The following is a 25,365-nucleotide window of genomic DNA, read 5'->3' as shown; positions in this document are numbered from 1 at the left end:
TTCCTTCAGTATCAGGAATACATGTCATCTTCTCTCCCCTCTATAAGCAAAGACTAGTTATTGTGCCTATTGGAAAGGAAGTCCCAAACTTTCTCTCTTTGGTGTTAGTAGTAAATTTTTTACAGTATTTGTGATGTTGGTAATTGCTGGCAACAAATTATGAAATTTGGGTTCCCTTTTATCTGTCTTGCAGGTCCTCACGGTAGTGATGCAATAATAAGATCATGTTCCTTACAAGTTTTTTGTTTTATTTTTTGGAGGGTCTGAAAGGGAAGAGATCTGGGAGAAGAATCTACAGCTATAATACCCCTGATAATGTACAGTTTGTTGCTTTTTCCCCCCAACAAATGCAGCTTTTAATAGGGCATGAGACTTGCTATCCTCATTCTACAGTTTTCAAAATCTATCATATACTTGGCTCCATCTCTCTCTCAATATAATGGCAGCAGCAGTATCACTTTTGCAGGAATTATTTCCACCAATACCAAATGGGATCTCTTACAAAGGATTACAGTTTGAAGAAGTGCTGAACAGTAAGATCAGATGAAATATATGAAAAACTAAACTCTTTATTTCATGCAAATATCCTTAGTACAGTGAAAGCATAGACAAAATTAAAAAAAAATCTGCAATCGCAGAACTGTTTTTAATACAATATTTTTCAAATTTCTCCCTAAGGTATTACATCTTCCATAAAGCAACAGTACAGCAATCATTATTTTATCCTCGCTATTTAACAACAAATCTAGGGCCAAATCAACCTCTCTTGTAATAGTGTGTTGCGTAAGGAGGGGAGGAAAACTCAGAGGTTACCCTTGCTCAGTTACCCCTAGATTGTCTGATGGGAGGACTCTCTGAAATCCCCACAGATTTGGACCTCCTCCCAAGCTGTATCACTAGCCACTTTCCTCTGGAACCCCCACTAAAAAAGAGGTGTAGTCAATCCAGAGGAATTCTACTGAAAACATTTATACAACTGCAAACCATATTAACTTTTCCAGCAGATTCCCTGTTGGTTGTGGAAAGGGTGAGGAAAAGCAACCTTTCCTCTGTCACCCACATACAGAAGAGAGATAGCTGCACCCCATTTATTAATACAAAACTAAGAAATAAAAAAGTAAAAACCAAAGCACGAGTGAAAAAGGTTACACAAATAAACCTTTGTTGCCTCCATTATGATTGTATTGATTTTCTCTTTATCCAGTCCTTGCATTCCAGCCTTGTTATCATTGAGGCCCATTCTAAGCAGAAATCCATCATCATCAGAAGCGTTAACAACTTTCTTTGTGCTGTCCATAGCACAATGCAGTGAGTGCTTTTTCAAACTTCAATAACCTGAAAGAGAATACAAGTTACATACTTCTTTCAAAACTCCAGTTGATGAACAATACAGTGCCACAATTACTTTCAATTTTATTAGACACATCAAATACTAAAGTTTAATATGGAATTCTTCAAAGTAGCTCACCTACACACAGTCACAAAACTGAAAGAAGAAACCTCAACTGTATTAGCATCTGGAGTAGAGCTGAGTGGGAAACAATTTGATCATTCTGTGAAAATTTTCAAGATTCAATCATTTTCCTCATTCCACATTGGGACGAAACAAAATCAAACAGGGACATGAGGCTGGGTCTTCCACACCCCAGGTGAGTGCTCTAACTACTGGCTGTTCTGGGTGATTCCTCTCTCTCTTGTTTTGACCAGAAATTCCATCCCTGGACCTTAGAAACCTTCACAACAAAAATTTGGTCTGAACTGATATATTTCCATAAAAAGTTTCGGTCCCAATGAATAGGCATTTTCCAACTAAAAAAAGTGTTTCTTTGAAAAATTTCCAACCAGCTTTAGATCTGGATCACTTGGTAACCTGGGCTCAAGCAAATGATAAGCATTTTAAATTTGGCCAAATGTTAAGTCATACATCAAGGAACAAAGAACAGGCCATTCTTGCAGAATGGAGGATTCAATCCTGGGAAGCTGTGACTCTGAAAAAGACTTGGAGATCATGGTGGACAAATATGAGCTCCCTGACCAACACTGTGGCCAAAAGGGCCAATGTGATTCTTAAATGCATAAACAGGAAAATTGTGAGTAGGAGCAGACGTTCTTTTACCTCTCTCTGTATCTGGCCATGGTGCAATCACCACTGGAATACTGTGTACAGTTCTAGTATCCACAATTTTAAAAGGATGTTGATAAATTGGAGAGGAAGTTCAGAGAAGAGCCATGAAAATGATTAAGGGACTGGAAAACATGCCTTACAGTGACAGATTAAAGGAGACTCAGTCTAGTTTAACAATGAGAAGGTGAAGGGGTGGGTGACCTGATCACAGTGTTTAAGAACTTATATGGGGAACAAAATGGGCTCTTCAATCTAGCAGACAAAGGTATAACAAGATATAATGGCTGGAAGTTGAAGTGAGACAAATTCAGACTAGAAATAAGGTGAACATTTCTTAACAGTGAGGGTAATTAACCACTGGAATAACTTACTAAGGGTTGTGGATTCTTTTTCACTAGCAATTTTTAAATCAAATTTGGGTGTTTTTCTAAAAGATACGTTGTAATTCAAACATTGATTAATTCAGGGAAGTCCTATGGTCTGTCTTAATAGGAGGTCAGACTAAATGATTACAATGGTCCTTTCTTGGAGGCAAGTTTTGTTTGTTTATTAAAAAGTACCTACAAAATTCCCTTACAAAAAAATAAAACCACACAGTCAATGTGAAATAAAGGACATTCCTATGTGCAAAGCATACTGCATCAGATTTACAGCTGTACAGTGGCTCTTCTTGTGACAGGCTATCATTCCAGACTCACTGTAACAACAAAATCAAACTGGCACTGCCCACTAGCATGTTAAATTTAATTTTTTTAATATAAATTAATAGATTTTAAGACCAGAAGGAGCCATTATGATCATCTAGCAGTCTGGCTTCCTGCATGATACAGGCCACAGAACCTAACCCAGTAATTTCTACATCAAGATATAACTTCTGTTTGAGCTAGAGCATACCTTTTAGAAAGACATCCAGACTTCACTGTTAAAAATTTGTACTTTATTTCTTTTTGAATTGGTCTAGCTTCAGCATCCAACCATTGGATCTCATTATACCTATTTCTGCTAGTACTGAACAGCCAGTCCCTATCATGTGTTTCTTATCCATGTAGGTATTTACAGACTATAAGCAAGTCACCCCTAATCTTCATTTGGGCCTGGTCTACATTAGAGACTTTTGTTGACAAAAGTCAGCTTTTTGTGCCAAAACAGTGGTGGTGTACACACTGCAGTCACCCCCCAGCTAACCCAACTCCCCTGATTTTGTGATAAAACAAAACCACCTCAATGAGAGGCACAGAGCTTTTTGCGCCAAACTTTTAGTGACAAAGTGTCAGTGTAGATACTGTGCTTGGTTATGTCACAGTAAATGGCCTTCAGGAAGTGTCCCACAATGCCCATCCTGACTGCTCTGGCCATCAGTTTGAACTCCGCTATCCAGCAGCCATCCGGCCCCTCTCTCTTCCCCACATTTAAAGTCCTAGGAATTTTTGAAATTCACTTCCTGCTTCGTTGGTGTGGAGCGTTCACATCTCATCTTCCCAGATGATGACGGCGGCTCTGTGAACCAAATGCTCTGCTGCTTGGAGCACACTAGAGCTTCTGGATCTGATCAGCATTTGGGGAGAGGAGGCTGTGCAGTCCCAGCTGTGCTCCAGTCAAAGGAACTTGGATACATATGGTCAAATTTCTTGTTTAATGGCGGGGAAGGGCTATGAACAGGAAATACTGCAAAGCCGTGCAAAAATCAAGTAGCTGCGGCAGGGGTACCAAAAGCCTAGGGAGTCAAACTGTCGCTTTGGTGCAGAGCCAAAGACTTGCTGCTTTTATCAGGAGCTGGAAGCCATCCTCAGCAGCAACCCCACCTCCACAGCCAAGAGACCCGTGGATTCCTCTGTGGACCCGGAGCAGTGGACACCAGACTCAGTCCCAACGAAGAAGTTGTAGAACAAGAAGGTCAAGTTGGAGGACAATGAGGAGCAGGAGACCAGGTCGTTTCCTGTCATGGGGATCCAGGACCTCTTCTTGACCCCAGAGAGTTCCAGACAGTCCCAGCACTATAGCTCTGGCATGCAGGATACAGAAGAAGAGAGCTCGGGTAAGTGATTTTTTTGAGCTGATGCTGTTCGGTTACATGAGGTACAGCTGTCCTTTGCTTTGTTGTATTATACAGCTGGTTGAAGGGATTGAAATGCACAAGAATAGCTGTGTTTGCATGTGCTTCCCATTCCCCGTTCAGCTAGGCAGTGCGGCATAAAAGTGTGTTAATGCACGCTGAGATTTCATGGGAATCATCCTGGGAGATCTCTAGGAAACTTACCTGGAGGTACTTGCCAATCCTCTGCCAGAGATTCCTCGGCAGAGATGCTTTGTTTCTACCCCCATTGTAGGAAACTTTACTGCACCAATCGGCAATCACTTGTGCAGGGACCAAAACGGCACACAGGTGAGCTGCACAGAGACCAAGTTTGAAGCTGCTCACATGGAGGAGAGGCACCCTAGCATCCCTGCTTACTCTCAGGAATGAGATATTGACTTCTATGGTGCCGCCTATGGAAAATAGGAGCAAAATTTGAAATTTTGCACCTTCCCTGACCACTTTATGTCAGTGAAACGCCCATGGTGATCCACAAGTGCCTGCAGTATCATAGAGAAGTCCGTCACAAGATGGTCCGGGGCCAAAATTGGGATATGTGTGCCATTAATCACCCCACCACATTAGGGAATCCCATCACTGCAAAGCCATCCACTATTTCATGCACATTTCCAAGATGCATAGTCCTTCGTTACAGAATGCGATTAATGATCCTGCACACTTGTGATAACACAGTTTCAATGGTGGACTTCCCAACTCCAAAATGATTAGCAACCAACTGATAGCAGTCTGGAGATGCCAGCTTCCACACGGTGATCGTTATGTGCTTCTGCTCCAAGAGGACTGACCTCATTCTGGTGTTTTTGCACCACAGGGCAGGACGAGCTCCACACAGAGATCCATGAAAGTGGCTTTGCGCATTGAAAAGTTCTGCAGCCACTGATCGTCATCCCAGATATGCATAACAATGCAATCCCACTACTGAGTGCTTGTTTCACATGCTCAAAAATGGTGGTGCACCGTGTGCAGATGCTCCGTGAATGCAAACAGTAATCTGGCGTTGTTTCTTTGCATGGCACACTGCAGGTCAGGCCCCTCAGATTCAAGTTCTGATTGGGAGCTGATGATATACCGCATGACCAGCCGTGATGTGTTCAGAACACTGATGATAACAGCGGAGAGCAGTGCAGGATCCATCCTTTCAGATAAAGGTGACGGGCACTCAGGAAACTGGGAAAAATGCCGTGAAACACAGTTGGAAACTTATGGAGTGATGGGACAGAAATCACTGAACTCCCAAGAGCCCACACCCACGAGGCACTGTGATCCTCTCCGCCTTCCCACAACTCCTAGCGGCACAAGATGGCGATACCTGCCCACGTGCACTGGTCTCACTGTCAGTGCTAGAGCACCAACAGTGAACATGGTTCAGCAACATGAGTGCTGAGTGGACAGGCACAAGTGTTGTAATTACAGCACTTTTTGATCATCACTGCAAGTTGCATCAACAAAACTTTCTAGTGTAGACAAGGCCTTAGATTCAATAAGTTGATTGAGCCTCTTGAATCTCTCACTCTCAGCATGTTTTCCAGACCTCAAATCATTCTTCAATAAAATGTAAATGAAATATTGCCCCCACAACTTTCACATGACAAAGTCTCCTTTTCAGTGGATTAGCACAAAAAAGCAGAGTTCTCAGAATGACAACATAGACATGAGCTCAATAAATAACAGAACATGTATACATTACTAGAAAAGGTTATAAAGGCAATGCTCCCCTATGCTGACTCAAAAACAATTTCAAGTTCTCTCCCAGGCAGGGAGCACTCATCCCCTGAATTTCCTTTCAGTTACTTCCTCAGTCGAGTCCTTTTTGTCTGATAGGAGCCACACCCTTCCAGGGGCTATCTTTGGACGTGCTGTACACCCAGACCCAGCCAGCACAGTAAATCCGTTGCACAAAAATGGAAATAAAATAGTGCTGGAACTTTTCTAGCAAGATGCATGTTTAAGCTATTGCTTCCCCAGTTGAGGGATTAGGAGAGAATAAGTGGGGTCCCCTGCCAAAGATCTGGAGGCAGCCCACATTTGTGTTTAGGCATTTATGGTTGAATTTTCAACCTGAAATGATCACACACCGTTTATGGAGAGAGGAGGATTCCTCTATATGTTAAATATTCAGAAGACTGACCCAAAAGCACCAATTAATTAATTAAATTTTCATCTTGTGATTTTTAACTCAGTCTCAGGATTTTTGAACTCTTGGGAGTACTGCATTCAGTTCACATTTAGAAGGTTATGTTCCCAATCATAAGTATTAGAAATGAAAGGTGACAGTTTCTACGGAAACTTATGACTAACCCTCATCAAGGAGCTTCTTTATTCACTGTGAGTGAATGGATTTATCAAAACCTGAAGCACATGCATTTGTTTCCCTTATACATCATAATGATGGTAGTGTTCTGTTTTGTTGAATTTCTTCCCTTAGAACAGGAGACCAGCTGCAATCCTGTAGTAGAGCAAGTTATATTTTTTAAATTTAAAAGTTCTCTCTCATTAAAAAATCTTAAGTTTTAATTACATTCAAAGCATTCAGTTTATTATTTGTGACATTTTTTCAGAAGAGCCAAGATCAATTTAGTAATAATCTGTGTCCTTTTGACTCTGGCCTGTCAGAACACAGAACAGGAGTTATTGAGGCAAAGCACCAGTTGAACAGCACTTTGGGTGCTCTGAGGCCAGCTCGGAGTGGAGAGTGCCAGGCAGACCTGAGACCAGCCGAGTAGTGCTGCATGACTTTGAAGCACGTTTTCATACTCTCTCCACCCATGCTGGTGCAATCTACCATACTGTAGATGGGAACCACTGGCCCTGCAATCGCAACAGAGCAGCTGGTCCTCCCAGCTCATGACAAAAGCACTATTCCCCACGCTTCAGTGATCACATTAAACTCTGTGCATACCATTTCCCTTTCAGTCAGTCCAACAGTAGCCACACAGGTACTGGCAATGCCTGGTTGTGAGAATGTTTGGGGAAGAAAAGCAATTTAGAACCAGCACAGGTAAATACCAATGGATGTAATGACTTTTCCCCAGTGGGGATGCCTCACCAAAACTTCCAATTACTCTGCCTAAATTTTAGATAAATTTCTCTCTCCTTACCCCCTTTCGTTGCCCACTCCAGTCTTTGTGGCTTCATCCAGGCTCCTCCCTATGCTTGGACTGATTTCCTTATCCAGCACATCAGGTTTCCACCCTTTCCTTATTAAAATTATTTCTAAAGACTCAGTTTTTCTGCAAGGGCTTCAAGCATTAACTCATGTCAGACAAATGCTTTCTTTACCTCAACATTTCATAACTGGGGAGGAGAATGATGACGATGATGATGGAAAAACAGTAACATTTTAAGATAATACTAACTCCGGTCTCTTCATGTGTCTTATCCTGTTTGTGTCTTTGAGACTGTAGGCTCCTTTAGGCAGGGCCAGTTTTGTATAGCACAAAGCACATTAGTGGTTCTTAATTAACAAAGTATGCAAATATAAATTAATATCTTAATTATAAGTGAGAAAAAATAATGTATTGGGGACATAACTTTAGTTCTCCACAAGATTTACAGATGCACAAAATGGAAAAGATGAGTCACAGGTAAAATACCTTTCAGCTAAATAGTGAGACAAACAGAAACTGAAGACCATTTTGTTTACAGATAGGCATGTCTTTAGGGAAAAAAGACATCATCTCACTGTACTCAAATGAACTGTGGAAGCAATAATAAAACAATAGGTACAGCATTGTCAAATCAAAGTAGCGGGAGATCTAGCAGTGTAAACAGAGTGAAAAGAACAAATTTAAACACAAAGAAACACAGGAGTGGAAGAAATTTTGACATTACAAAAATAAGCAAGCCAAAGGAACGAGATGTTGCTGATATCAATGCAGAAACTGATAAGGATCACAGGTTTGAATGGACCTATGAAAATTAACTATAAGAAGCCCTGTCTGACTCGAAAGCACAGTGAGATTAAAGTTCGTTTATGACAATTTGTAAAAGGGTGCAAAGTTTTATGGTTTGAAAAAACATAAATGAACAATATTCTGCTAAGAACAGGAGGCAGGTAGATGGCTGCACAGAACAATGTATTTTGAGGGTGCTGTCATCACAAGAAATTTCTGTAAGACTGCACCGTTTCCTCTATGGCGTTAGATGCAAGAGATGCTAAGGATTTGTCTACACTGGTGCTTATACCAACACAACTTTTGTTGCTCAGGAGTGTGAAAAAAACACTCCGTTGAGTGACGTAAGTTTTGCTGGCATAAGCACTAGTGTAGCTGCATTATGTCAGCGGAAGAGAGCTCTCCTGCCAACATAATAAAACCACCTAAACAACGGGCGGTAGTTATGTTCGCAAGGGAGCTCTCCGGCCAACATAATGCTGTCTACACTAGCACTTATGCCAGCAAAATTTATGTTGCTCAGCAGGGTGTTTTTTTCACACCCATGAGTGACAAAAGTTTTGCCGGCATAAGTGCCAGTGTAGACAAGCCCTAAATATCTTCTCTCAGTATCCCATTGTGCAGAATGTGGGATCAGGGAAGCCCATGAAGACAGTCAGTCTACAATTAGGCACCAATCTATTACTCCAGTTATGAGGGATTATTAGGATTGGAAAGTGATCCAAGTAGGGAAAAAGCACCAAAGAGAATTTATTTCCAAACAGGATGACTCAAAACACACATCAAACTGTGCGTAAACCTCCTTCAAGAAAAGCAAATGTGTAGCACTTTAACCATCACAGTCCTCTGACTTAAGACTAAGAGAAGAAATTTGGAGTAAACTGAAAAAAACCCCTAAGAAATCCTGCTGCTAATCCCTACACCCAAAAAAACCACCCCAAAAAAACTGCCCTAATGCATATTGTGGACAAGGACCCATCTATGTACCAAATAAACAAACAAAAACTAACGAACAAACATCTAATGGTGGAAATAGCAAATAGAATGACCGCAAAAATCCTGTCTTAGGGAAAAAAACTTCAATTTTCGAATGACTAAAGTCAGGAACCCCATTTCATGATTTCTTCACAATTCCAATAAAACTGTTAAATGACAACGACATTTAATGAATCTTGACTCTTGGTAACTGCATGCCCATAAAGTAATCTTCTGAGACTTTCACAAGTAAAAATAGCTTTACCACTCCTTTACCTAAGTTCTTGTAGTGTATGACTATTTCCAAATCAGAACAAGGCAAAAGTATAAGAGTTACCTCAACACACTCAATGTGGAAAAAATCTACTGGATAACTGTATACATTCCCCTATCAGCGCAGGATTTAATTCACAGAGAGAGGGCATATCAGTGTAATTACTCTTGATCGTATTGTAAAAAACAAAGATGCAGAATGAGTGCAACTCTTATTAATGTTAATAAGAATTGTACAGATGCACCGAAGGGACAAGAGAGACCATAATTAACTAAGTCAGATGGAAAATGATTTAATTCATTAAATTTTGACTGAAATGGATCATTGTACATACAAAACAAGAGATACAAAAGGGATAGGATGCTCTGGAGTTAACACTACAAATTAACTTACCAAAGAGAAACCGAATGAAAGATCAAAATTTACCCTAGCTTCTCATCCATGTGGCACATCAGCAGGGATGGCTATTCCTCAATACAAGACACCATTTACAATTGGGAACTAAATGCTTTACAGTCATGCAGCCCAGAGATCAATAGGCTAAAACCAGGAAGGCACCCTATCAATGCCCCTACCAAATTTCAAGTCTCTATTCCAAAGTCTGGAGGCACTAGATCTTCTCAATAAACACTTGTAAGAATTTTTTAACATTGGGAAAATAACATTTTTCTTTAACATCCTTCATGTAAGTAGCTGAACCATTTTTACTGAAACTTGGAGGTGCAGGGAAGTTAAGCCTCATACAGACACCTGGAATGGGAAATTTCAGCCCAAGTGGTTAAAGTTTTGCAAATTTACAAGCAACCAAGAAGAGTCTTCTAATAGAAAGTATTAGACAATGTTAGCTCCACCTATAATTACACAGGAATGACTTCAGAAACATATTTGGAATTTCTCAGATGAAGAACATACATAGCATTAAGACCTTTATGTGTCAAGACAGGTAAGAGTTTATCCTAAATAAATCTCCAGCTAGCAGTGCCATAGATTAAAAATCAGATAAGAATATTTACTATTTTAAAAAATCCCACAATGATGAAATAATTCATTTTTAGTTAAACACCTAACACTCATGCTTATCTGAGTCAAACATCAGAAAAGAGTTTAACACAACATTGACTACAATGCACTGGCATGGGGGTTAGGGGGGAATTCATTTTTCATTACTCCAATAAATATATTTGTCATAACAACTTTGCTGTGCCTTCTCCCCACTTTCCTATACTCCTCGGGCAGGCAAATGACTCAAGAGCCATGGCAAATAATAAGGATAGCAGGCAAACATGCTAAGTGCTTCAACCTAGCATTAATGTTATGAAAAGAAGTCATTGATAATCATAGCTTCTCCTTGAACTTAACAGATCAGTCAGACTGCAGGCTGCCAAAAGCCCAACTTTTTGGTCTTTAGTGTGGTGGGAATGTAATTCAGTCTTAGCATACTGAACAATTTTTCTGTATTTATAAGACTATCACCACTAAAAATACAATGATATGCTAAAACATTAACAGATATTATTTTGGATCTCTGATAGGTAAATTCCTACTAGTCTATTTGCTAGAACCTTAGTTAGAGTATGTTTCATAAATTAAAGAAATTATGTGGTACATACATCCTGGACTGGAGAATAGAGATCAGAGCTTTGATGTTATAAATACTTGAACCAAATTCAGAGAAGAGTGCAAAATTGTTATGCTCCATCATGTGTGTGACTAGAGCATATTCTTGGGCACAAGTAAGATTAAGTACTAGGTGCAGTCCTTCATGAGTGAGTCTCACACACCTCATGCACCTGTTTCCTTACTTTCTGCAGTATAGAATAAGAGTGAAGTACGGACGGAGAATAGGCAGGTCTAAGGAGATGGTTTAAGGGTAATCCTCTGCCCCCACCCTTCATATGTCACTTAGATTGTAAACTATATGAGGCAGGGACCATGTCTTGTAGGATAAGAGCCCCTAGAATAATGGGGCCCTTATCTTGGTTGGGTCCTATGGCTTCTACTGTAAGACTCATCTCCTTTGTAAAGCACTTTGGAATCCACAGATGAAAAACAGTACACAAAAGATAGGTATTATTATTAATAAATTAGGATTTTAACTAGATCCATTCTTTGGCTTTATTCCTATTGCTAAACAGGAGGGACCTGGTGGCCATATAGGTGCACTTCATGTCTTGCTCATCACATACGCAGCACCTTCACCCACACTCTACAAGATACAGCCATAAGACTATTTGTGAATGGGTGGCAGAATTAAATTACAACCATCCTAGTACAGGAATAAGCTGATCTTGACAAATGTAGATAAAGTACAAAAGACCAGCCAAAAGATCCAGGGGTTTTCCCGAAATGCAAAGTTTTGATTACTTGCTGAATCTCTAGGGCAATAGAATCGGCACTTCCATCTGTTTCTGTTAGAGAAGTTCAATACTATTAAAATATTTATCAAGAACTTATGTATTGGAAAGTTATTCTGTCAAGTCCAGCATTTTGCTGAATTCAAACTACAGTATTTGATTTATCCTTTCTTTGGATGTATAAATATTTTAACCTGAAACAATAACATTGTATTCCAGATTTCCCTCTAATTTATGCCTATATGCCTAATGTATATCTTCCTTTGCTGTTGAGGATTCTTGTACAAAAAGAACATTGTGGTTGACAGGCTCAAATGTAAATTCCTCTTTAAGCCCTTAAAAAAATAGTTCAATCATTATCAGAGGGAACATCTATCAGGAGTGAGAGTTTAATACAGCTGAGCAGGGTAAACCACAAACAAACATTGTCACATTGTCCTTGTGTTTTATTGGCTCCATTCTTTTGATCTGCAGGGGTTTGAAATTTACAAGAGCTCTGGTTTCTGGAGAGCCTGGAAAACAGGATTGTCAGTTTCAATCCCCTGCTGATTTACAAGAATAGAACTGCCAGGAAGAACCAATGGATAGTATGAATAGCATGTATGCACAAACCTAACATCATAGGCTTGCTGCTGGTTGATTCAGATGAGTTGAGATTGTTACGTGTTTGTTTTAGAGGGCTAGCAATGAAAAAATCTATGAAGAGAAATTTAAGTATTTTATCGCAATTTCATATTGCAAATTTGTAAATTGCTAAAGATGTACTGTGCTGATATAGCTGAAAATAAAACTGAGCCAAGATTTTCAGAAAGAACTAGTGATTTTGGGTGCTGAAGTTGAGACATCTTAAAGAGACCAGATTTTTCAGAAGACAGTTAATTCAGCATTTTCTGATAGTAAGGCCCCGTTCAGATGTCTCAAGTTAGGCACCCAAAACATATCTCTTCTGAAACATAGCTTTTGAAGATGAAAAAAATGGAAAAAAGTCAATGCTTATTATGCTATACTCTATTATTACATTATTTGAACTCCACTAAGTGCTGTACACACACATATCTATTCTCCCTAGGTAAGGCTGTAATCAGGTCCTATCATAAGCTCAGTTTTTAGCTCCTCTATAACTTTGGCTAGAAACATTGGTTTGGCTTGAACGTTTCCAGGTTTACTTTGAGGAGAAAGAGTTGTTTTATCTTCAGTTTCTTTTCCTGCCTCAATTTTTATGTAACATTACAATACTTTTTCAAATGAAATCCACTGATCTTGGTTTACAGTGTACAGATATGCTTATCAATATTATTTAGTATATCTGAACCACAGAAAACAAATGTTGAACAATTTGTATTATAGCCAGAAAAGATTACTTTAAAAATTGCCATGATTGAAATTCACTAGCAAAGGGCTTGCCAAAAGGTGTAAAACCACCTGCAATCTTGTTTGTACAGGAACATATATGTTTATATTCTGTATATTCTTTCAGCACCAGACTTCTAAATTATTTCATTTTTCAGCTTTTAAAAATTCCTAAACGGTGTTCTCTTTCCTAGAAATCACATGCAATTATTCTGGAAAGAAATCACATTTTAAAAAATATTAAAAGCAGTTCAAATATCAGAGCCAAATTAGTTCATATTTTGCTGTTTAAACAAAAACACTTGGAGGACAGCCTTTAAAAATGGTTTTAAATGTAAGAACAATTATAAATTGATGTCTCTGAAAGAATACAGGAACCCGAAGGCTCCAGGTCAACCTGTGTTTATGCAGGATACAGAAAAAGATCAAGAGTCGTCTAGTGAAACCGGGGACAATAATGGGGAAATAAGGAAGTGATAGTGAAGAAAAAGTGAGTGCAATAATCATTCATACATTTAAAACATACTCTTTTTAAATACAAATCATTATCACCTATTAGAAATATTATGCTTTGTTTAAAAGAACTATGAAAAGCTATTTTTGTGTTAACGAGAGTCCTATAGAAACTTGTTTTTGCTGTATACAGACTAACACAGCTACCCCTACGGTATTTTTGTATTACGTTTTCTTGTATTTTATTCAATACATCATAATTATGGAGCAACAGTTGTTATTCCCTGGTCTAGGTTGATGCTACTTTCCCATTATAAAACTAGTTTTTAAGTTCCTCACAACTTCTATCTAGAAGACCAGAAGAAATATGGATTTGGGGTAGGGAACTAAGAGGTCACATGGACTCTGGTCTGAAAATGGGGGTTCTGGAAGAGCCCAGAAGGGGAATGGAATAGGGGTGGGGGACAAAGGGAGGAAAGATATGGAAAGTGAGTGCTGGAGATCAGAAAAGCTAGGCACATTGGGGAGAGGGAGGGAGCAGGGCCCAGGCCAGCCCCCATGAGGAACAGAGAGGGAGTGCCACCCAGCCACACTCTGTCTTGAGCTCTGCTCCAGCCCCACCTCCCAGCTGCAGCCCCCACCTCAGCCCCTAGCCATGGCACCTGGCCTCAGCCCCCAGTCACAGCGCCCAACTACTACTTGGCTTATCTACAGAGCTCCCAGGGCCTGCCACAGCCCACGCCCTTCCAGGGCCACTGGGGCCCTGCTCCCACCCTCGACCCCCAGCCTGACTGCAGCCCTCTGATCATAGCTCCACTTTCAGCCACAGCCCCTGGCCCCAACCGTAGCCCCGCCCCAGCTGAGGCAGCGCAGGGGAGTGGTATAAAGTTTGGGGACCACTGCTGTAGTGTTAAAATAACATTTGCCAGTATGATTCATTAAATGCAGTTAGGTGTAAGAAACTTGCTTGAATGAGTATATGTTTTTTTGCCAGTTTTGGCAGCCTGAAAATATTTCTATTTTTGGGACTCAGTTTCTGTTTATAGTATATGTTTCATTAATCCTTTTCTTCTTTATACTTAGGCCAGGTCTATACTATAAACTTACATCGATATAACTACATTGCTCAGGGGTGTGAAAAATCCACACCCCAGAGTGATGCAATCAGTGCTTAATTTATAATGAAAGAGGTGCTGGTTTCTGGAGCAAGTAGATACTGGGGCTCATGCAATTTTTTTACATTCATAACTGATGCAGCATGCCCAGAGGTGCCTGAGCTATGAACTGCCAAGCCTAGAAGTGCCCAGGGCTCAGCTCTGGCAAATCCTGGCACAAATTAAACACTGGATGCAGTTATATCGATCTAACCCCTGGTGTAGACAGCACTACATCGATGGGAGGGCTTTTCCCTTCAACATAGTCGTCATATCTCATGGAGGTGGATTAACTACGCAGATGGAAGAAGCTCCTCCATTGACATAGTAGCATCTTCACTGAAGCACTGCAGTTGCACTCCTGCAGCGTTTTAAGTGCAGACCTGCTCTTAGTAGCTTTGATTGATTGACCTAAGGCCCTGATCCTGCCATTGATAATGTGCGAGCAGACTTCTGCATGAGTGCACAACCCTATAGCTTTCAGTGAGTCTCTGCTCAGGCACTGCATTCTTTTTGCTTGCTCTAAAATGCAGGAGTGGAGCTTTTTAAATTGCTCAAGATCTAATGTGCAAAATATGACTTCACCCTTGAATGAAATTCTATCAAAACAATTGTACTAACACATCATGGAGAAGAGAGATGACAAAGACTGAAAAATGCTATGCTCTCTATACTAAAGAAAAAAAATTGAAATATAAGACCCCTACAATTTTTACCAGTATTTTAATAGATCTATTTGTTGCAAAGAGTGATTATGTCATAACACCAACAGACAGAGCCTTGTTTATTATTGTCTATTTATAAATAATTGGATTACAGCAGCAATAAAAACAAGAAATTATTCAATTAGTTTAATTTCAAAATAGCTGACAAAACATACAGTGCAGTTTCTCAATAACTGCTTAGATAACTGTCAAAAACAGCACTGAGGTGAGACTTGTATAACAGTATTTTCCTGCATATGTCAATGATTACCTGATCATAGGTATTAAAACTTCTATTATACTAAAATATATGTAACTGCTTATTTTTCAAATGTCACTTCTTCATTTCCTCAGAATGCTGCAGAAACACAACAGTGTTGTAAAGAACCGGCAGTGTGGCAGCTCATTAGGAAAACTGTGGAAAACCTATATTAATTTGCATAATTAATTCAAAATGTACTTATGCTTGACATGTTTTCCCATCAGTATAATTTTTAAGGATCACGAGTCTGCATTTTAAAGAATCAACTGATCTTGAGTAAACGGAAAGAGCACATCTGTGCCTAGATAATTGTGTTGTTAACATATGCCAGAACTAAATGTAAAAAATCTGCTTTACACAAGCATTTGCAACCTGCTGTAATACAGTAACAAGCAATCTTAGGCTTGGTCTTCCCTACATACTCACTTCACTCAGGGGTGTGAAAAATCCACATCCCTGAGCAACATAGTTATTCTGACCTCAACCCACCGTGTAAACAGCACTATGGTAGTGGGAGAGCTTCTCCCGCCGATATAGCTACCACCTCTCATGGAGGTGGAGTTATTAAGCCGACAGGAGAGCTCTCTCCTATTGGTTTAGAACAGTGATTCTCAGCACACAGCTGTGACCCATATGACATCCTCAGAGCCATACAAGTTGTATGTATTTTATATATATATATAGTGTGGATGCAGCACACATAACAAACAGCTGCATATACAGACCACAATGGTAAATGGAACCACTGGTTTAGTACGTGTTCACCAGACATGCTACAATGGCACAGCTGCATCGTTACAGCTACGATGACATAAATTTGTAGTGCAGACATGCCCTTACACTGCTTATAAGTGGGCACTAAAATAAGCTAGCTTCTGGGTAGTCTCAAATGGGCAAAATGCACGCAGTGAACTATAACCAATGCTAGGAGGCCACATTTTAAATACAGCCTTTGTTACAAAGTCACAAGCTACAGGGTCAGGTTAATTGCTCAATAATTTGTCATGGGTTTCCCCAGTTTAGAAGAAATGCTGTTTTGCAACAGCCTTTCAGTGACTCATGAACATCAGCAGCTTACATGTCTGAAAAGTGAAATGGATTCCCTTATCCAAAATTTAATTTTTAACACAGATTATTTTACAAATTAATGAAACAGAAAGCTGATTATGCACAAGCCTTAAACACAATGACAATTTCCTATAACCATTTGTAAAACTGGAAAATTGTTAAGTATTATGGCAATTTTTCCCTGTTAGTATCACTCATCCTGTAAATATACACAAGTATAATTGTTCAGAAATGATTTTGACAAACAAAAAAAATCACAAATCCTTGTCATTTTGTTCTCTGCACTGTACAATATTATGTAGCTAAAATTTAGTATATTGAGTACATAAATATAAGGCATGATTTTCTTTTTTGAGTGCCAAGTTTTTAGTAATATTCCACTAACAAACAATTCGTCTCCTCTTTCTCCTCTTATAGTAGCAAGATAATCACAGTGGGTGAAATGAAAATAAAACATTATATGCAATGAAGGTGCAGTAGAAACTCAGAGGTATGAACACCTTAGGAATGGAATTTGTTCTTAACTCTGATCAAAACGTTGTGGTTGTTCTTTCAAAAGTTTACAACTGAACATTGACAATACAGCTTTGAAATTTTACAACACAGAAGAAAAATGCTTTTTAATGCATCTTATTTTAAATGAAGCAAGCACAGAAAGTTTCCTTACTTTGTCAAATCTTTTTTGTTTAAACTTTCTCTTTTTTTAGTAGTTGACGTTTAAACACAGTACTGCACTGCATTTGTTTTTTTGTTTTTGGGGTTTTGTTTTTTTTGAGCCTGCTGCTGCTTCCAAATGAGGTGTGTGGTTGACTGGTCAGTATGTAACTCTGGTGTTCGTAACTCTGAGGTTCTACTGTATATCTACATTACATACTAAACATGGGTTTGTTGGACCTGTACCTGTGGACTTGGTGTTCCTCTGTATCATAAATCTTTACAATGGTTTACAATTCATGGAGCCAGGTCTCACATGACTATACTGCACTAAGCAGACCTTCTGACTCAGGTCTGCAGCTTGACCTGCATTCATACCGCAACTTAATAGCGCTTGGACCAGAGTCCCAGAACACGACCTAGGTCTTGAAAGCTTGCTGACTTCAGTCTGACTGATGTGTGCGGACGGAAGGGGGACGGGAGTTGGGCTTGAATCAGAACCTAGGCTTAGTATGCAGTGGAGACATGCCCGGTCATGCCAGAAGAGCACTGTCCCCCAGATGCAGAACTTATTTCCTTCAAAACCACTACATAGCTCAGAGGTTAAAGTGTTTCCTTTGAGTAGGACAGTGCTGTGAATGCGGGGGTCCTTTCTCCCCACATACACACCTACTGCCCTCAACTCTCTCTTAGGCTGGAGCGGTGGAGGTGGTGGGGGAGGAATTTGGCTGTCTGTTTCTCTGTATCCCAGCTTCTCAGTGACCCGTGTTAATCCCAGCCAAGCCCCTCCGCACCGACTCCCCGAAGAGGGCAAAGCCCAGCGGCCCAGGACGGCGGACGCTGCGGCTGCGGGGCGCAGCACGTTTTACCTGTGTGGACGGAAAGAAGCAGCAGCATCACTTCCGAGCGACCCCCGTCTTTCTCAACTCAGAGCCGCCGGCGGCACCTAACTTTCCTTCCCACCCCACCGCTTCCTGTAGCCTCACTGCCGCCCTCCCTCCCCGCCTCCATATTGGTTAAGGGAAACGTTTGTAACTGGAGAAAACATACAGCCTGTTCCCCCAAGGGCCACGTATGGGGGGCGGGGGCAGAAGGAGGCCAGCTCCGATAGCCCCACTGGGCAGAACAGTGTTACACCGGGGCGGGGGGGACACGATTGCTTTCCTCCTTACCCACACAGGGGCTAGATAGGAAAGAGCGGCGCGCACGGGTACCGGATCACGATTCACGACATAGATCGGCCTCCCAGTCCCCATTGGTGCCTTCACTGACGGAGCCGCGCAGTTGCTAGGTGGGGGGAAAGGCCGTAAATAGAAGACGCACAGGACCGAGCCAAAATGGCGGTCTCTACCTTTTGAAGCAAGATCCCAGCCCTTCCCCCGCCCTAGACTACAACTCCCAGCATGCATCGCTCCACGAGGGCGCGTCTCCCCGTGACATGCCCAGGATGCAACGCGCCACCAGGTTCCCAATCCCTGCGTCGCCGACTACAATTCCCAGCAAGCAACGGGGCTCCGCCCACTCCGAAGCGGGGCTGGACTCGGTGGGAGTTGGTAAATAGTGGCAGGGCTGAGCGCTCCTGGAGTAAGATGGCGGCGGTAGCTGTGGCGGCGCTCTGAGTGGAGGCAGACCGTGACACTCGCTCCCCGCGCTCTGGCTCTCGCTGTGGCTCGGGGCCGCGGCGCTGCAGTGAGGGGCTACGTGGGGGAGTCGAGTCTCGTCGCCGCGGCCCCGGCAGCTGCAGAGAGGACAGGCGCGGCTGGCGCCATCCCGGGAGCCGAGAGGTGTCGCCCAGGTAGAGCCCCCCCGACCACTGCTCCGGTCCCCAAGGCAGGAGGAGGCTCTCGTGGGCGGGGGCCGCTCGCTGTTTCCCTGCTCGGCGGTGGCTGCGGGCGGCGTCTCCATGTCGGACAACCAGAGCTGGAATTCCTCCGGCTCCGAGGAGGATCCCGAGACCGAGTCCGGGCCGCCTGTTGAGCGTTGCGGGGTCCTCAGCAAGGTGAGCAGCCCCTTCCCCCGCGCCGCTGGGCAAGTGCGGGCTGGGCAGCCTCCAGGGCTGCAGCCCAATGCCGGGGGGAGTCGGAGCCTCCTTCCCCTTCTCGGGCAGATGGGGGCCCTCCGCACCCACACGCTGCCCGGCAGAATCGGTTGGGATTGGGCAGAATGGGTTGGGATCTCCTGTCTCGCCGGCCTCGTCCCGCCGCGGAGACAGGGGGCTGACTTGGCTGGGGCAGCGACCGCCTGCCCGAGGGGAGCCTGGCCATGAGTCACTCGCATCGCAGCAAAACACCCGTGCCTAGCCCGCGGGAGGGGCTGTATCAGCCCCGCACGCACCGCCAGGCGGTCACCTGCGCCCGCTCCGAAGGGAACCATAGTTCTTCTCTCCCCTCCTTCCCTCGGGGAGAAGCTAAGCGCCGCGCCGTTTTCTATACTCTCCTCTCCGCGAACCGGGCGGGGCGGGGAGCGGCTGCGGAGACTGCCTTAAAATCCATCCTCCGAATGGGTGTTGGGGGGGGGGGGGGGGTCTCTCCTATCCTCCTTCCTCTCCTAAATGAGGAGTCATCCTCGCGCCGGAATGAGTATCTCCTTGTCCCCCGCATTTTCTCACCAGCCCTCTTCGTTCCCCTCACTTTGCACCCCACCCCTTGACTAACCCTCCCCAAGTGTAAATTTTGGGACAGCAGGACTAGACTAATTCTAGTGTAGAATGTGAGTGCTGGCAGCGAGGGCATCTCCATCAGGTATTTGACTAGAGCCTGGCACTCCTATTCTAGCTAGTGTGCGTTGCTGATTAGATTGTAACGATACCTGTGGTGACTGATGATGGACTCCACCACACGCTGAGCCTGTATGAGGAGGAGGGAAAGTTCTTGGGGTTGCAAAGGAAAAGCTTCTGTTTTGTTTTGGTTTTTTTTTTTTCTTGCTAAGATTTTTTTTTTTTGCAGGAAGTAGCAGCGTGTGATGTGCACATACAAATCACTTCCGATCAATAGAGATACGTCAGAGTCTTAGAGAGGAGTGGCATGGCCTTTAGTCCAAGCATCAAAACAGTGCAATAAAATACCCTTACAGCAGGAGATTTGGGTGTAAGGGCAGAGAAGAAGGAAAAATTGCAGGGATGCTTGCTTGCTTTTTTTTTTTTTTTTAAATGTAGTGCTGCTTATGTTTATCTTGGGGGCGGGTGGGGTGTTAAACCTATTCCTATTCCTGTCTTTTTGTCACTGAAAATTTAATAAGACCGCTTAGGATGTGTGGGATGAGGTTAGGGAATTCAGTTTAAGGAATGTTTCAAAGACTAAATATTTTGAGTGAACAATTTCAGTAACAAAGTAGCTTCTCAGTATTTACTCATACATGCAGAGAATTAAAATGTTTTTGGCATCTCTCCTCCACTCTACACCATAAGGAGGGGTTTAAGCCAGAACCAAATGCACAGTTCATGGAATAATGAGATCATGATCAGCCCCTGGATACTGAAAAATCTAATGTACTGTAACCAATGCTCGTGTATTTGTGAGGGAGCAGTACTCTGTTTATGAACATTTTCCAATTAAAAAATGCTTCTCAGCTCATAGATGGGAGCAGTGCTGAGGAAAGGAGGCAGGCCTTAGCACTGATCTATGAGATCTTTTGTCTGATGCTGGGGATGGGACAGGAGGTATGTTACAGTGAGTTTTTTGCAAGATGATTTGATTCAGACATGGTTTATTGCCCAAGATTTCTTCAACATTACCTGCTTATTAGGTGATCCAGAACATTAAGTAGAAAATCTTGGATTTATTTGTAGTATGCCATCCATTTTAATATTGGCAAATGAAATGGATCCTAAAAATTATATTCCAGGTCTTAATGGTCAGTTATCATGTATGCTAAATCCCAAGGTGTTTCCCAAACACCTGTGTCTTACTATAAATGCACTATGTGCAATTATTACAGTTTTGGTTGTAGTGCTTCTGCTGATACTGCAGCTATTGCCTTTCTAGTTAACCTCCAAGTGAGAACACATAGTGAGAAATAATCTGAATTGTGAAATATGATAAAACCTGTTGTAGTGAACCTGCTAGAAGGCATTATGACTGGCTAACCTTAATTTCTTTGCTAGTTAATTCATGTCTTCAGTAATAGCTGAGAGTCAAATGAACTTTTAACTGAAATAATTGCATAATAACAGGTTTAGTGTGCAAATAGAAGTTAAATATAAAAAAGCTTTTTAAAAATAAAACAAGACTCCAAACCAGTAATAGAAGGTTGCATTTCTTTGAATTCCCTGCAGTGTCTTATGTACTCAGGATTTCATCATTTTTGCAGGAGGGAAAAGCCTGAGTAAGTTTAGGGTTTGTCTGCAGAGGGAGTTCACTGGGAAATTAGTGCTAAATAGCCAAGATGTGAATGTAAAGTGCAGTAGCTATTCTGCACTTACCCCCCTTGTGGTCACTATTATTCTGTACTAAGAGTGCCTGAACCTAGGCTGCACAAAAGCACTTTGATTTTTAAATACTTTGAATGTTTAAATTTGCACGTGCATTGTCCTCATTAGAAATGTTAACATCCGAAAAGCACTTCTTACGTGTGTGATGTTCATCACTTAAATGTGGATGCAAACTAGGAAAGCTTTTCAGATATATCAAACTTTTCAATTCTTGTCTCTCGTAAATAAATTCACTTGTTTAAACAGTTAGACTTTACCAGAGTTCTTTTCTTCTGTTCAATATTACGCTGAACACACACTATTGAATTTGGGACATTTTTCCATAGGAACAGACTAGTGTCATAAACATATGGTTCTGATTGTTAAAACCTGTTCAGATATACCATCTAACTGGTGGTAGATGAGGAAAGACTCTTCCCTTTTACCCATTCTTCTGCCTCTATTACCACCACAGCAACATAAAATATTTTTCAGCATCTCCCTCATCTTATTTCAGTGAGAATATTTTTTTTAGAACCCCTGTCATGATCTAGTAAATGTTCATAAAAGCTTTAGTAAAATTGTTCTTAAACAACATTTTTATACTCTTTCCCATTATTGCTCATTAAATAGCATATCCTCTTCTAACTGATTGTTGCTTTTGAGCTGAATAATTTAGAGAGAATTTAAATGCCAAATTGTGTGCCCAATGCTGTACATAACAGACATAGGTCTTCAGAATGTAATTATGTAAGGCTTACACAGATAATACAGTTCAAACATGATGATAGACATCAGACATACATGATACGTTGATGATTAAATCTTCATTCATTGAGGTTTTTTGTTCTGAAGAGTGAACAATGTATATGAGTTGTCATTTATATATTAAATACAGAATTCCATTGTTATGTAAATATGTGAATGAGATGTCGTAAACAATCATGGCATCATTGGACAAATCTGATTAAAACTAGGATGCACAATTATCTTGGTGACCTGCAGCTAATGAGTCAGTGTGTACAGTGGTATTACCCAGAAGTGACTTAGAGACTTTGGCAGATGTTAAGTTATCTAGTGTGAAAATGGTTATTTTAAATCTACAGAACTGTATTTATTATTTATATTGCTGTGAATGGGGAATAAGGGAGCACCTTGTATAAATGAATTTTTATATGCTCTAGAGAATGAAACTTCTTTTAAAACCGTATCTTTATCTTTTGGAAATAGTTTTTATGAAAGCTCACCTTCTGTTCTACTTAAATGGAAAGTTTAACAATATTAAACTCAAAAGGTTAATTTCTAAGCTTAAGAAGACAAAACCTAAATGTTTTACCAATTAATGTTTCTTAATTTTTCACTAAACTTCTTTCTGCATCAGTGCACTTAATAGTATTAAAACCTTTTGTTTTAATTGGCTGAGATATCAGTTCTGCACTCAAGACATACTTTTAGTCTCATTGTTCATGACGCAAAATTGACTTAATAAAATACTATGCAACACAAGTGGTTGATGAAAATATGATTTCTGATCAAAGGAATAGCAAAATCCTTATTTGGAGAGAACTTTGAAACACTGCTTTTTCTAGTTTTTAAATGATTATGAAATTTAGTAAGCAAACAAGGTGTCTACTTTTATTAGTATTTTTACTATTTTTGGACCTTGCTCAGCTCTTTGAGATTTATTTCTTTGTTCTCTGCAGTGGACCAACTACATTCATGGGTGGCAGGACCGATGGGTAGTTTTGAAAAACAACACTCTAAGTTACTACAAATCTGAAGATGAAACTGAGTATGGCTGCAGGGGCTCGATTTGTCTGAGCAAGGCTGTTATTACGGTAAGCACTATCTCAAAGCTGATATCTTTCATGTTTCAGTAGGGCTTTATAGATTACATTTTTAGACACAATGCTTGGTGTAAACAAAAATGGCTAAGGAAAATGAGTTTTATTATGGTATGTCAACTTTTGTCAGTGGTTTAAAAACTGTTTGGAACAGAAGAGAGGGCATATGTAAGATAATAAAGAATAAATATTCAATCTGGGATGGAGATCATGGTTGATGTCTTCACTCCTCTGACAACAGAATTTTCTACAATAAAAGTAAAGTTCATCTGTGCAGGAGACAGAGCTTTCTTGGGAGTTGGCCGAAGCCTGTGGAATTAACTCCCACAGAAGGTAGGGCCCATCACAAACCTAATCACTTTCTGCTCTAGGTGCAAGATGATTCTGTGACTTTGCCTTCTCTAACATATATACAGACGCAGAGCTATATGTTTATGCTCATGCATGTAAATGTAGAAATATTAAATTAAAAAACCCAAAACACTCCATTGCACACGTTTCTTGCATGTTGAAAGGATGAGAAAACATGTGATGGATATTAGTTACGTTGCTTAATTGCACTTTTGGAAGGAACTCAGATACTACAATGATGTGTTATAAGAATCTAATAGAATAGAATTCCAAAAAATGAAGCAGCTCCAGCAAGCCTAGAAACTTTGCTTTTTTTTTTAGCTTTTGCAAAATTATCATATGGTCTCATATGGTTTAATACTCTAGAGAGAGCTACAAAATAGGCTGCAACTTTGCAATGATACTGTCAGATGGGTTGAACTGAATATTTGTCATCCTTATGAGTGAGTTATGTGATGTGGGAAATACCAGATAGTCTTCTAGAGTACATAACTGGGCGAGAGCAGCATGCTTAATCTTTCTGCAAGTCCAAAAAACATATCATGTTTGGCTTTTATAGTTGTAAAGTGAGGGTGAGGTCAGAATTTTACTGCTTATAAATACTCCCATCGCAAAAGGTGCAGTTTGAATGTGTCTGATTGGATTAACTATAGAAACTACTAAGTTTGAAAGATAGGTTGAAGAAGGTAAGATTTTTCCATTTGGATATTTGGCAGTTACAAACATTCATAATCTAAAATAATTTTTTAAAAGAACATAATGTTTTTTTTAAAGTTTTTTTTATAGTTGACACTTGTTCTGACCCACCAAGGAGAATATGGTGCACATCAGTGGGCTATATAAATATTTCTTTACTGGATATGCGTCAAACATAAATTAAGGCCAGGATTTTAAAAAATTACCTGACACTTATTAGCCAAAAGGGCAAATATGCTATCCAGTGGTAGACATGAAGTGGACTAGTGAGGTGACCTAGCACATCCCTAGCATCCTGAAATCTAGCTTCTGTGGTGGGTAGTACTGAAATTTCTATTTGAGTTCTCAAAGCAGGGTCCAGCAAAAAGGGAATTGGGAATCTTTCATATCTGCTGGCTACTACGTGTCTAAACTTGAAGGTCAACATATGAGCATACAGCTGCTGGAAGGCAGAAGAAGCTCACACTCTGCTCTTCCCCATTTAGAGCTTCCTAGCTGCTGGAAGGTAAGGTCTTCCTCACTTTGCCCCTTCCTAGAGCCTCTTGAACATTGTGAGGAAGTGGGGAAAAAATTCTGTTACTCTGTTGTTGAGCAGTACATCCCCTTAAATACATTAAGTGACTGCCCCTGTTGTTGCCCAGTTTTATCAGAATGATAAAATTGACATGATTCTTGTTTCACTGTTTTGGCCTATAAGTTCTGATT

General features: G+C 40.9%; 2 protein-coding genes across 5 annotated transcripts in view; one reads left to right on the top strand and one right to left on the bottom strand.

Annotated features, from left to right (window-relative positions):
- POLK (DNA polymerase kappa) overlaps nucleotides 1-18,652 on the bottom strand; it is an 84,726-nt gene extending 66,074 nt beyond the window's left edge. The window contains exons 1-3 of one of the 3 annotated variants that reach the window (XM_067569092.1): nucleotides 18,534-18,652; nucleotides 18,031-18,230; nucleotides 1,160-1,335 (exon numbers count right to left, since the gene is read on the bottom strand). In XM_067569092.1, the coding sequence (XP_067425193.1) occupies nucleotides 1,160-1,297 (138 nt within the window). In that variant the 5' untranslated portion in view covers nucleotides 1,298-1,335; nucleotides 18,031-18,230; nucleotides 18,534-18,652. Of the gene's footprint in view, nucleotides 1-1,159; nucleotides 1,336-6,518; nucleotides 6,548-18,030; nucleotides 18,320-18,533 lie in introns of those variants that run through there. The other 2 variants (XM_067569090.1, XM_067569091.1) reach the window with 2 other exon arrangements.
- Nucleotides 18,653-18,784: 132 nt separating this feature from the next.
- Nucleotides 18,785-25,365, top strand: part of CERT1 (ceramide transporter 1) — a 123,093-nt gene continuing 116,512 nt past the window's right edge. For both annotated transcript variants that reach the window (XM_067569190.1, XM_067569189.1), the window contains exons 1-2: nucleotides 18,785-19,360; nucleotides 23,473-23,607. In XM_067569190.1, the coding sequence (XP_067425291.1) occupies nucleotides 19,265-19,360; nucleotides 23,473-23,607 (231 nt within the window). In that variant the 5' untranslated portion in view covers nucleotides 18,785-19,264. The remainder of the gene's footprint in view (nucleotides 19,361-23,472; nucleotides 23,608-25,365) is intronic.

This window comes from Emydura macquarii, unplaced genomic scaffold (assembly GCF_026122565.2).
Source record: "Emydura macquarii macquarii isolate MOO-44397 ecotype Brisbane River unplaced genomic scaffold, CSIRO-AGI_Emac_v2 contig_2897, whole genome shotgun sequence".
Lineage (NCBI taxonomy): Eukaryota > Metazoa > Chordata > Testudines > Chelidae > Emydura > Emydura macquarii.
The sequence above is the reverse complement of the archived record's forward strand: the minus strand, read 5'-3'. Positions and strand labels throughout refer to the sequence as shown.